At 42.7% G+C, this 14,000-nt stretch overlaps 1 protein-coding gene across 1 annotated transcript in view; it reads right to left on the reverse strand.

Annotated features, from left to right (window-relative positions):
- Positions 1-785: 785 nt before the first annotated feature.
- The window catches only part of COPS5 (COP9 signalosome subunit 5), a 20,120-nt gene continuing 6,905 nt past the window's right edge, over positions 786-14,000 (reverse strand). The window contains exons 6-8 of the mRNA XM_019548898.1: positions 11,608-11,719; positions 7,221-7,369; positions 786-1,191 (exon numbers count right to left, since the gene is read on the reverse strand). Coding sequence (XP_019404443.1) covers positions 1,107-1,191; positions 7,221-7,369; positions 11,608-11,719 — 346 coding nt within the window. The 3' untranslated portion in view covers positions 786-1,106. The remainder of the gene's footprint in view (positions 1,192-7,220; positions 7,370-11,607; positions 11,720-14,000) is intronic.

The following is a 14,000-nucleotide window of genomic DNA, read 5'->3' on the forward strand; positions in this document are numbered from 1 at the left end:
TGGAAAGTAGTATTTCAACTGCAAATCTTTTGCTGTTTAGATTTTTCTCAAACCCTTCCTGCTCATGAGCTTAAATTTAGTTTTTAATGCATATAGAATAAAGTTTTTGGGGTTACTTTAACACAAAATTGGGGTTTCTTTTAAATCAGAGAAAACCAGAATCCCTGTTTATCACTGCCTTTTCTATGAAACACACTGGGTTCACACAGTGGGTATTAGCAAAATTCCCACTGTGTAGCCAGCCACAAGTAAACTATTTTGCTTTCTGGGGAGGAGGGGGTCTGGGTGGGCTTAGATGGGAATAATTTTGTTTTGAACTGGCAGTGAAATGGATGACCCTCTGAAGTCCTTTCCAACCTTCTCCTTCTTTATTCCAAGTCCGTTCAAATGTTTGGATCAGGAGTATCAAACATATAGTCTGCAGAATGAATCTGGTCTACAGAGCTTCTTTCTAGCCAGATAACTCGCTCTGTGGGCTGGATCTGGCCCACACATTTACGTTTAACACACCTGGTATAAGCAGACACTTACTGAATCAGCTTGTAAAAATAAGCTAATGCTTCAATTAGGATTTTATTTTGAACTACATTAAAAAATCTTGGAACATTTTAGGTTAACTTATATTAGAAGAGGAGTTGGAAAGCATATGTAGTATGTGCTAAACAGAAATAAAAATCTTAACTGGTCTCAGCTGCCTGCAATCTAGGGAAATTTGAAAAACATCTCTGGCAAAAACGGAGAAAAATGAATAAAAATCATGCGATAAATCATTCCAAAAAAAAATGTTCATTTTTAAAACACCTTTTTATTGCAGACTGATAAGAGAGATAAATACTAAAGGATAACACCAAGCAAGCAAGTTACATTTTTTCTTCTTTTGGAGCAATTATCCAAAGTGGTTGTGTCTGATGGTAGAGAACAGTTACAATATATTTCAGGACATCTTGTTCTTTAAAAGTGGGCAAGAAGATGGGAAATATTTAAAGTACTACAAATTAACTGAATATTTTTCCACTCTGACTAATTCCAAAACTGAACAAGTCCAAATGAAAGAAAGAACCATAACTAGTTCTATGCTGGAGATCCATATCAATTGGTGATGCACTTCAAGCAATATTAATTTGATTAAAAAGTTTATCCTTAATAACCTGAGACATCAATCCATGTATAGCTTCTATGGTGGTCTTGCAGCTGAAAAACAAGCATAAATTTATTGTTGGCTAAACATTGAAGTACCTGTCATTGTATTCTGAGTTATTCAGCTGTCTTAGGAGTTCGCGGTGCCCATAACCCTATGAATCTCCACAACTGTCCAGATGTGAAAAGTGATGCAAAGCAATTTAGTCACAGTTGCCAGTATCTATTTGTTATTTTAAAACGCAAGCTAACAAGATTTTGATATATCGAGAACCAAATTTCATAGACTTCTTTTTTGTCCTACAGGGTTAGCACATTTCTAGCCTAAAAACAGAGGAAACAGAACTCCATCTGCTGGTGGTATCTGAGCAAGAGATTCCCGAAACAGAGATAATCCCTCTGGAAAAGCAGTATTTTGTTGTTAGTTTGTTTTGCACGCACTTGAGGTTCATGCCCAAACCTTTCAGTTCTTTGATAATTAGTACTTCAGTTTCTATTCCAATTAGTGCATGGCACCCATGTTTGCTTTATAGGAAAGACATACTGAAAACATTAAGGCAACAGTCTACCTCTCTGAAAAGTATGTGCTGAATGCTTATATGTTAACCAGGTTACAGTCTGTCTGCACAAAAGACTAGGCAACAGTATTACTTCCAACCCAGGTAGTTTAAGTGTACATAATGGTAAAGCAACACATATTTAAATATGTGAAAAATCAGAACATATAAAGTGCCCTTCCAGCCCTGAATAAGAATCCAAATAGAAGCATCCAGCTTGGAGTGATACGAGATCTTGATGAGCCAGAAAAGGGTAGAAGAGACCTACTTCTGCCTATGTAAGCAAAGAAGTTTATGACCTTCCAATAATCTGCTCTCTGTACTATATCCGAAGTACAGCAAAGGGGAACAATACTGAACTTAGGGCTGTCCACAAGAGATGCTCCAGTTTAAGCAGAAATTAATTCAAGGAAGGCCAGTGATTCATTTTATATAGGTCAGACCACATGACCACAAAGGCCCCTTAGAGCAGGGGTCGGCAATTATTTTGGGCGAAGGGCCGCTTAGCAAGTTTTGGCAAGCTGCTGAGGTAACCCTGCCCCTTGACAGGTGCCCCGCCCCCTACTCACCATCTTGGGACTGGAAGTCCCACCCTTGCCACGAGAAGTCCCTCCCCTTGTCCCTGGAAGTACTCCTTCGGAGAAGAGGGTTTGCTATCTTAGAATGGGGGGAAAAAAAAAAATGTACTAAAAATCTAATGCCCATAATATATTTTATTTCAATTAAAAATATATTTTTGTCCTGATACCTGTGTGTTTGTGCTTTGTGTATAGAAATGATTGCATAATAGCTCAAAATGTAGTCTTACTCTTGTATAGTATGTGGGGTGTGCAGTGGTGTTGGGGGTATGGGTAGGTGGGTGGATGTGAGGTTTGTGGGGAGGTGTGTGTGTGTGTGATTGTGTTTGGAGGAGGGTGTGGCTGTGGGGTTTGCAGGAAGGGCAGGCCCTGCTCTTACAGGAGCTTGCTGTGGCTTCCACTGGGTCCTACTGCCCGTGGCTTCTGTCACTTTTGACAGGAGCCAGAGGCAAATAAATATTAACTAAAAAATGTCTAGGGGCCTTGTGGGCTCGACAGAATGGCCTGGTGGGGTGGATCTGGCCTGTGGGCCGTATTATGACTACCCCTCCCTTACAGCCTTATATTTATGAATTAAATGCTGACAGCTTAATGAAATGGAAACACTGGGTTTGGCTGGAAATAATGGTGGGGGCTACCCATAGGATGATAGTCTAGGGAGGTGGCGGAGATGAGACATGCCAATCTATTTACTAGATTCGCTGGAAACAACACAAAATAAGATCATTAAGATTTTGGGGGACAGATTTTTATCTTCAGATTTTTCTCCTTGACCTACCAGCTATTCCAACCTCCAAACATTTCAAAGCACAATCATTATTGCAACTGAAACAAAGCATACAAGAAAAGGAGACTTAATACTTGGAACCTGCATAGCATTCTTTACCTTAGCTAGCCATAGTAGCACTTCAAATGCAAACTTACTCAGTAACTACAGCCATCTCTATAAATACTAACTCCTATAATAACAAATTATAAAAACAATTAATGCAGATGTAAGGTTGCCCATTAGTATCTTACATCATTTCACAACATCAGATTCAACAAAACTTAAATCTCCAGTGTAACCTTAACTGTCCTGCAACCTTAACTGTCCTGCTGGATGGCTCCAGGGTTGCACCCAAAGAGTATCAGTTTATGGGAGCAAATCAACATGGCGCACGCAAGGTGACCAGTGGAGTCCCTAAGGGCTCAGTACTTGGGCTAGTACTCTTCAACACCTTCATTAATGTTCTGGATTCGGGCATCAGATACAGACTGGCAAAGCTTGTGGAAAACACTGAACTGCCATTAGGCTTGGCAGAATTTAATTTTTTAAATTGATAAAAGTCAATTTTACCTCTTACTCACAGACTGACAGAAAAATATTTCCATTGATAATAATCAAAATTTATAGAAAGGGGACTGTAACAGGAAACCCTTGCCCCTGTTACTGGACAGTAGAGAAAGAGATGGAGAGACAGAGGATGGAGGGGAGAAAAACAATGGGTGGCCTAATGACTCCCCAATTAAGAAATTAGCTGCTCCTTTTGGCACAATGACTCATCAATTACCATAGATGCAGGCTGGAGGGAGAGAACAGGCCCCTACCCAAACAAGCCCATACCCAAAGCCCAGAGTTGGGAGGGAGAGGAAAGAGTAGTTGAGGCTCCAGCTTAGTGGCAGCAAGGGGTCCTGACCAGACCAGGCCAGCTAAGCAGAACTCCGCCAAGCCTACTCATTTACAGACATATTTGTACTCTGCCTTTTCCCAGCATGCAGGGAACAGGCTGCATGACAGCAATAGGAGTTAAAATTTTTTTTTTTTGCTAAGGTGAATCTTATGTTTAAGTAAGATGTACTGAGCATGGGCTACCTACACTTGCCCATCACATCTATTCTGTAAGGGACTGGCACAGAGGCAGTCTGATCTTATGGTTAGACCACTGAGGGAAAGCAGGGGCCTGGGTCAGAGGGCAGAAGTCAAAAAACAAAAACAGAGGGAAATCCAGAAGCAGAGTCCAGAACTGCCCAGAGTCAGGATCTGGGGATCAGATATCAAAGTACCAATCTGAGGGGTAATCCACAGGGTGAAGTCCAAAAACAAAGCCAAACTAGGATCAGGAGCCAGGAAACAGATGTACAAGGAAATTCAAAGCTGAAGTCCAGCAATAAGCCAAAAACCAGGGTCAGGAACCAGCAGGCTTGTCATAGCAAAACTTCTGACTGGCCTGCAAACCCAAGGCGCAGCTGGTGTTAAATGGACAGGGCAGCCCTCCCAGCAGGCAATCAGGATGCTTACTGCTCCCAAACTGGGGCAGAGCTCATTAGCTGGGGCTTACTGCAGGAATGGCTGCTGAGGTACTTGACTTGGCCCAGTACTGTACTGAGGTACTAGTACATGGCCCAGGCTGGTCTGCCTCATCAGCATCCTTGACATGCTCTGCATTCACTTTTTTTCCCTTATTCATATGACAGTCTAACCACTGACCTTGCATTTGTCCATCATATACAGACCCTCATATCCTACATCATTTGTATAACCCCAACAGTACAAGTCTCAGTGCAACACCACTGGTGCCAACCTCCAGAACTCACCGAGGTGAGGCATATTGTAGGCACACATGCATCTCCTCTTCATACAGGACAGAGGGCAGGAAAGAGGTTCAGGCCCTACCTCCCCTTAGGTTTCAGATGAGAATCACAGTTCTAATGGCTGCTCCACTAATGACCCTATCATCTAATACAGCTATGTCTAACACAGTGGATGCAGGTGGAGAGCATGCAGGTAATTCTCAGTAGCTATTACTACCTGGAGAGAGGCAGTGGGGGCAGAGATAATAATGTACCGTAACTTTTTCTGGTTTTCAGAATTTTAAGTTTTGTTGAATTCAGTGTTCTGGAAGGGCAGAACATATAACTGGGTAACTTCAACTCTTCAATAGTCATAACACTTTTCATCAGTGAATACAGCATCACAGATGTACTTTTTATAAAACCATATTAAGGATTAAATCAAGTTATAAACCCCCCCCCCCAAACACAAAAAACCCTACCCCAAAACAATCATATTTGATAAAGACAACCCCCCAAAATTAGATTCTATATCTGGAAAGTTTACAAAGTTTACAAAATTCTTATAATTTTCCAGGTACAGAATCTAATTATTGGAAGTCTGCCTTCAATTTGTTCCCCTCCCACTGCTACAGCAGGGAAAATAAAACTGAGGAGCAGGATCAGGTAGTCCTTTGTTCTCTGCTTCCCCCCCGCCCCCGTTTTTCCCCTGGCAGTCCCTTACACCTCCCCTTACAGTCACACCCTGCTCTTCCTAGGCACATGGAAATAAGGAGCAAATCTGAAAACAATAACCTTGAAATTGAACATGGCTGTAGCAATTTGCATAGAGTACCCATACACTTAGTTCATCCAGAATTGATGCACCTTACCTTTTTTTAGAAGCTGCAGCAAGTTTTAGCACAGATACTCCATAAATACACTTTTAAGCAGCACTTTGGCATCTAATATCACGTAGTATAAACTATGCATGGTAATAGTTGAAAGCTAAAGGCTTGCGATTTACTATATAGTTTACCAGGTTGGGCCCCAAAGTAAACAGCATGTCAAGCCATAGTGACCACACAACTCAGTGTGTGTGTGCGTGTGTGTGAAAGTGAGACCAGGTATTCACCACAAGTCCTGGGATGCTCCAAAAATTTATACGCAGATGAGGCACAAGACAACTTGGTCTGGGCTTACCTCATGGAGGTTGTAACCATAATAATCATGTACGCGAGGCTAAGAGAAAGGCTGACAGAAGGAGATGAACTGTTTGGTCATGTGTGCCATGCATTTAAGGCTGGTGAAGAAACAGGAATCATTGGAAGACGGTAAACAATGCACAGCTCAGCTGTGGGAGTGAAGAGGAAATCAAAATGTATTCAGTGTACTGGCTCACTGTGACTTGAAAAAGAGTCAGTGGTGAGGGGGACTGCACTTAATACGTGCTACCATATGTCTTATTGAGATGGGCTGCACTAACTTATCTTTGTGGTAACTTCCTCTTCAGCATGTTTGCCCAATGTGGGCTATGTGTTTTATAGTAAGAATCAGTGTTGGTACCACTGGAAGCCAGCTATGCTGTTGATTAAGTGCTGAGCATGTGCTGCTTCTGGCAGCACTTTAATGATAGACAATGTATTTAGAGAGATTTCTTTGTGCATGGTTATAAGACAAGGGGCTTTTTTCCCCCGTGCCAACTGGAGGAAAAAAATCTTGTTTTGTATTTGAATAAATATGGTATTTGAACAGTGACATTAAAAGCTAATCAAAAAGCAACAAATGTTTATTTATTTGAAAAATGAAATGTTGCTCTATGTACAGCTAAAAAAGGAAAACTCTCCGTTTGTTTGAAACCCTAAAAGCATGACAAACAGAAGAAAATGCTGATTGAAGAGAAAATAATTTTAAGAGCATCCACACTAAATATTCATTACTTGTATTTCCATTATCTTTAACTGGATTCTAACAGCAGTAAAAATATAAGCCATGTTATTTTCTAGCAGTGCTGGCTTTCTTCATTTAGCAGGCAGTTTTCTGTTTGTTGAATAGATTTTTTTAAATTTATTTAAAAAAAAAACAAACCTCAAACTCAAGAGGATTTTTTCATGGCGTTAGTTTACAAAAAAAAAAAAAATCAATCAACAATATACAAGTTATAGGTGCCCTTGTAAGCCTACATAAAAACAAAACAAAAAACACCAAACTCCCTCCCCCTTTTATGGAGTAAAGTATACTCTGTGGCCAACCTGCCCCACAAAGATGTTTAGGGTTGGGGGAATAATCCCCTCCAAGTTATAATTACAGATATTAAAACAGGTTTTTAACGAAGATGACAGCACGCTCTACTAAAACAGGTTTTTAACGAAGATGACAGCACGCCCTACAAAAGAACACGTATGTATGATCTTACCTATCCCTTGTTGCTTTAGCAAGTTTGTCTTCTGATTTTCTGTCATGTGTCTCTAATCCCAACATGAAACTTCCTCGCCCAAGCTGGGCTTCCGACTGTTCTAACTTTTCAGACAAATCAAAGACTTGGCCAGTGGTATAGTCAGCATTCTGTAGGAGAAACATGCCATTAAATACAGTAGCCATAGCTTAAGCCACGTTGGTATTTAGGCACCATATATACAAGGAAACAAACCTACCCTTAAGTGTAGGTAATGCTGATATCATCCTACCAAGGCCTCTCTAGCTCATCAAGAAAGACAACACAAACTACTTGTTTAAGACTAGTACAGCTAAGGGTATGATGAACAATTACATTGGGACTGTGGGAATTCTTTGCTGCTCTTGAGCTGCCCCTGCAAATAAGGCAGCAGTGGTCCCAGTCATTTTTGGCCAGGAGACGTTGTACAAAATTGGCATTTACAGGGAGAAATCTTTAGTTTTTTACATAATCTTAGAAGAAACAGCTGCAAATGAACAGTGCTAAGCACCTTCTCTGAAATTAAACAGAGTAAGACATGGCAGCATTGGTGAAGGACAAGGCAATATTTCTATTATAATCTTATTTTAATTGTGTAATTTGGTGTCCATGAAAAAGTGATATACCAAAAGATATCTAAGACTAGAAGTGAAAAAACCCCATCAGAATTTAATTATGACTTATTACCATATCTAATTATGATGCATACAACTGACAGAAAAATTAATGTTCTAAAATGACTAAGATTTCTAGTTTTGAGAAATCACTTGCATAAGCACAGACAAATCCTTGCCTACACAGGTAGCACACTAGTGCTAGAACTGCACTAAGTAAAAGTATAGCCATACTTCTGCCAGTCTGAGAGGTACTACTAAAATTATGCTTTTAACCTAAGCCACTGTTTATTGTATTACAGAACCATAATGTATAACCTGTCTGACAGTCAGCGTTTGAGTAGTATCAGCATGGAATCCTGGCTTCTGGCTAAGCACTCTCCTGCTTTTGTTGGTATAAAAAAAACACCCCTTATGATTTACCTTATTTCACAAGCTGTTAGTTCTATCACAATAAGTCACTTCACTTACAGTATGTGTTCACTATAAAATAATCTATTTAGACTGCCCATCTTTCAAAAATTGGGTTTAAACTTGGATCATTGCTTTCAATCATTTCAAATACCTTCTCTTCCTTATCTCTAGTATTCATTATGAATTTTGCATGCTATTTGTAAACTAATAATTTGTAAATAGTAATCTATTAGTATTATTCTTTTGTGTGTCAGTCAATATTCCTCTCATTTTATGGTGCATATTTTGGTAAGTCAATGTAACCATTGCAAAAATTTCTGTGGTACCTGAAAAAAACATATATTTATAGTGACCCAATGGAATATTTTCCTCACCCCAGGAAAATATACAACTAAATTAAACGGATACGGAATTATGTGGTTTACCTCACTCTGTTAAGATCTTATACTTCAAGGAAAATTGCATTATGAAAAATATTTTTTTTTAATGTACTTGCCCTTTTGACAGCAGACTCACTATCATCACACCCAGGAATGTTTTACATTGACATAAATCATTGAGAAACAGGGCTAGAAGGGACCTCAAGAAGCCATCTAGTCCAACAACCAGCATGAGGCAGAAAAAGCTGGATCAAACCTGCAACCATGGCATTATTAGCACCATACTTTTACCAATGGAGCTAATCTGCACTTTGCAGCCACGATTCTTAAATTGTGGCAACCTTTTAATTTTTTTAATTCTTCCATCAAAAATAGCCCACCTCATACCCATTTCTCCTTCCTATTCTCCAATCCCTACAAAAACTCACTCACTAATATAAAAATGTGTTTGTTTTGAACAGTGACTGAGGGATGAGATTTTTGCTCTACTCTACTGTATGAGTAACTCAGGGGCGGGCAATTATTTTGAGCGGAGGGCCGCTTACCCAGTTTTGGCAGGCTGTTGAGGGCCGCATGGGTAGCCCTGCCCCCCCTTGATAGGTGCCCCACCCCCTGGTCACCACCTTGGGACCAGCGCCCCAGTGTCTTGGGACCAACGTCCCAGGGCCAGCACCAGTGGGGCCCAAAGCAGGGCACAGGCTGACAGGGGTCTTGCAGAGCCAGGCTGGGCTGCACCAGTAGGGAGGGGGAAGCTGGCCTGGCTCCACAGAGCCCCTGCCAGCTGGGACCACGTGATCCTGACACCCTGCTTTGGGCCCCACTGGCACTAGCCCTGGGACACTGCTGTGGGCCCTGTGCTCCCAATGGCTCCCCGCCTACTCACATCCAGTGCCCCCACCCCTGCAGTACAGGTGGGGGGCAGCACACAGCCCCGACCCCCCGCTCGCCAGCAGGGAAGGAGCTGGTGCTGAGTGCGGGGAAAAGTAGCCCCCCACCTGCCTCATGGTTGGCGCTCCCTGCTGCAGGTGCTTGTAGCCTGCATGGGGCTGTCTGGAGTAGGCACAGGCAGCCCCAGGCAGGCTGCAAACGGCTGCAGCACAGGGCACTGGTCATAGGGCAGGCGAGAGGCCACTTTTCCCTGCACACAGTACCAGCTTGTAACCCACCCCCACTGCCAGCCTGGCAGTGGAGCCAGGTTACAAGGTAGTGCTGAGTGCGGGGGGTGAGGAGTAGAAAGCAGCCCCTCACCAGCCCCGTGCCCAGTGCACCATGCTGCAGCTGCTCACAACCGGCCTGGGGCTGCCTGTGCCTGCTCTGGACAGCCCCATGCAGGCTGCAGTGTGGGGCACCGGGCATGAAGGTCCCCCCCACTCCTTCCTTGCCTGGGGTCCCCCCCTCCCACCACTTACCTGAGCTTCCCACCAGAGCAGCCATGTGCTTCCAGCCCAGAAACCCCAGCTGGGGCTTTTGCCTGGGGGGCAGGGCCAGGTGGGCCCCACTGTTGTTGAAGCCCGCTGGGCTTCCCCTGGATTCTACTGTCCTTGGTTTCTGTCATTTTTGAGAATCAGAAATATTAATTTTCCAAATTTTTTTAGGGGCCCTGCAGGCCAGACAGAATGGCCTTGCGGGCCAGATGCAGCCTGCAGGGTGTATTTTGCCCACCCCTGGAGTAACCTGTATCATAATCATATTCATATTCTGCTTGCTGGCTTTAGCAGTTCAATTCCTGGATACCAGACATTATGCTGCCTGAAGTCTTGAACACTCCCTTCTTTCTACCCACACAGTTGTGAATACAGAATAACTCAGAATTCATGGCAAGGCACACAACTACAAGCAATATCAATTAATTAAAGGATGCCCTTTATTGCAAAACTCTATTTGCAGTTTTATTATAATAAAACTAGTACAGTAGATTCCTGCTCGTTTAGTCTTCTTTTCTACCAAGATATGAATAAATGAATGATACTAACAAACAGAACTGGAAAAAATAAAAAATACAAAAAGGAAATGGGTAGTACAATTCCTGAGACACTGCACAAGTCACTCAATATTTTCTTTCCTTAGCTCTTAAAGACTCACTGGTGAATAGATGGAAAATTATGGCAACTACTGTTCAGTCGTATCTTATATCCCATTTTGCTCCTGCACTTTATCATGTATAGGGGAATAACAAATAAGAAAATCCTACACACGAAATAAAAATCAGTTCGCTTTCTCTTGGGTATATGACACTGGACAATACAACGCAGTAAGATAGTTTATGACAGAAAATGGGTAAATATATCTCAGAAAGTGAAAAATGTTTAATGTGAAACAAAAAATATAATCATTCAACAGATTACAATTTTTAAAGTAATCTGAACCACAGTAAATCTTCTCTTGTGAGCATGTACTGCTTAACCTTTACATTATCTGATTAACCAATCCTTCATTTCCCTCTTTATGGTTTCAGCCAGTATGCAATAAACTAAAATACATTAAAAGTGATATCTAAGTACTAGGTGAAATGTAATGACTTTGTCCTACAGGACAGTATATAAATAACCAAAACATGTGAATTACCAGCATGCCATTTAACAAGCTACTGAAATTACCTGTCCCCAAAAATAAATGTCTCCTTTATAACTTTAAGGCTTACTAATCATATTTAGGCATACTATGTGATAAGGAGATACTGAAGTTGAGTTTTTTTTTTTTTTAATAGATTTAATTAAAACTTACTTATTATCAAGCAGCAGAAATAAGGATTGTTTCAATTAAATAAAAATTAAGCAGTAATGTATTATGTTCATGAAAATTTTCTTTTTTCTTATTCATTTATTAAAATCTGATATACAGAACCTAAGTTTAGAGTCTCAATTACTTAAGTGCTTGTTAAGCAATTTGCTTCTCAAGTCCTTCCCCTGGCACCAAGAAGTTAGGATACCTGCATGCTGAGTAATACTTTATGGTACTTACAGTAAGCAAACTAGAAGAACTGAGGGTGTTAACCCAATATTTGTTCCACAACAGCTCAAGCAATTTACGATCCAAAGATGACTTGAAGTAGGAGACTTCTAAAGCATAATATCTGTTAAAAAAGCACAAAGCAAAATTTTCAAAATTAGTTCCTATGGCACATTTCACAACCAAATCTTTATGTTCACAGGGATTTAGAAAACTAAAATCAAAATGCACCTCAAAAATGCAAACTCTGACAAAATACAGACAAGATATTATAAATTGCAATTTTAATTCATATACTGACATCTACAAATGCTCCCAAAGATGTTTTTCACAGGTTGGATATCCTTCCAGTGTCCATCTGTGCTATTCTACTGTAGTGATAACTATTCATATTCATTTCAATTGTCTGTTGCAACAGAACAGGCTATAACAGGGGTCGGCAACCCCTGGCATGCGTGCCATGTATGGTATATGAGGCCATTTTGCTTGGCACGCCGCGGCCAGCCCCAGCTCCAGGTAGCTGCTGCCAGTGACGGAGCCCAGACTGCTCCCAGCAGGGCTTGCAGCATCCCTACTGCCCCTTGCCCCTCACAGCAGGGCAGTGCAGCCCACCCTGAGGTGCCCGTGCAGTCACCGCCAGCACGGAGCTGATGCCAGAGCTGTGCAGCCCAGTGCAGCTGTTTGCAGCCTGTCCACTGCTTGCTGCAGCTGCCTAGAGCCTGGGCTGGCTACAAACAGCTGTGCCGGGCTCATCACCTCTGTGCCAGGAGCGGGATGGGGCTGCGCTGCCTCAAGCACCTCCCCCACCACCCGCTCTGAGGCGTGCCTGCATTTGCTGGTGCAGAACTGATGCTGGAGCCCAGCGCAGGTGTTCCGAGCCTCCCAGCTGCAGCCAGCCCCAGCTCTGGGGAGGTGCTACCAGCCGGGATCCCGGACTGCTCCCATCAGGCAGCTGGGATGCTGCAAGCCCAGCTGGGAGCAGCCCAGGCTCCAGCAGCTACCCAGGGCCGAGACAGCTGCTGGCAGCCACAGAGCCTGGGCTGGCGGGCAGGGGCTTTGGGTGGGGGGCAAGGGGAGTAGGGCTGTGGGGCAAGGGCAGCAGGGCTGGGGGCACAAGCAGGGCATCCTGCCATGTACCCCTTGCCCTCATTTTGTTTTTCTGCCATGCTGGCACTCCGGCACCTTCTGAGGTAGGCATTGTGGTGTTTTTCGGCGCTCCAGCCAAAAAATGTTTCCTACCCCTGGGCTATACAATCACTGAGGTAACTGCTGTGGTTTGAAGACTTATTGTACAATGCCCAGATGCCTGCATATAATTATTCCCATATAAGCATAGTAAAGGACTGCTAACATAAAGAAATGTGAAAGGTTGGAATACTAGATAGTAAGAAAGAAAACATTTATTTTTTGTTATACATCATATAATCTTTTCTGCTCATATTACAGAATTCCCAAAAGGAAGGCAGGCCAGCTGGAAGGCAGGCATAGCTATTCTGTTTTAACACTTTTCTTTTTTTAAATAAAGACCCAGGTTCAAAAAGGTGTCTAGTAACCTAACTCCTATTTAAGAATCCAACCAGTGAAATCTATATAAAATATTATGGGTTCAACCCCAACTGAAGAATGTATTACTTTCTCTCATTAGTGGGAATACATGAACGTTTAGGTAAATATTTAGAAGAAACTCCTTTTCTTCCCTTCCCCCAGCTCGTCTTCCTAACAACAAAGGAAAACTACCAGATGTTTTGAGACTGTTCTCTCAAGAAACTGAGAAGCCACAATAGAAGTAAAGAGAAAAGGAACCTATTTCACTTTTTCTGATTTTAAAAATATTTCTTGCAACCAAAATCTTAGGAGGCTCCTAGAGGATGGAGGCTGCTGGAAGGTATGATGACCCCACGAACAGCACGTTAAGGTAGAATATAAAAAAAGAGAACCTGCAAGGGAAAACAGCTCAAGCCTATAAAGTACTGTTTCTATGTTGCATAAAATAAACTTTTACTAAATAAAACTAGCAAACTGCCCATCAAGCATGATGGGGGGGGGAGGGGGGAGACGGAGAACTATGTCACTCGCCTCCCTTCCACCTTAGGTTGGGGTCCAGCTTCCCCCCTTCCCTGCCTGCCGCTTCAGGTCCAGGCTCGTTCTCCCTCTTCCCCCCCCACCATTGTTTCGGGTCCAGTTCCCCCCACTGCTTTGGGTATGGGCCCATGCACCACCCCATCCCCTGCCATTCAAACCTGCACCACCTCTGCCTCCCAGGAAGGGGGTGGGGCGGGGAGGGGAGCTCACACGGGGAGGTGGCCAGTGGTGGTGGGCGGTAGTGGCCAGCAGCATGCTGCCACTGGTAATCCCTCCTCCCCTTCCTGCTCCCCTCTTTCCCACCTCCCCCTCCCTGCTGGCTG

This window comes from Crocodylus porosus, unplaced genomic scaffold, assembly GCF_001723895.1.
Source record: "Crocodylus porosus isolate Cpor-Errol unplaced genomic scaffold, CroPor_comp1, whole genome shotgun sequence".
NCBI lineage: Eukaryota > Metazoa > Chordata > Crocodylia > Crocodylidae > Crocodylus > Crocodylus porosus.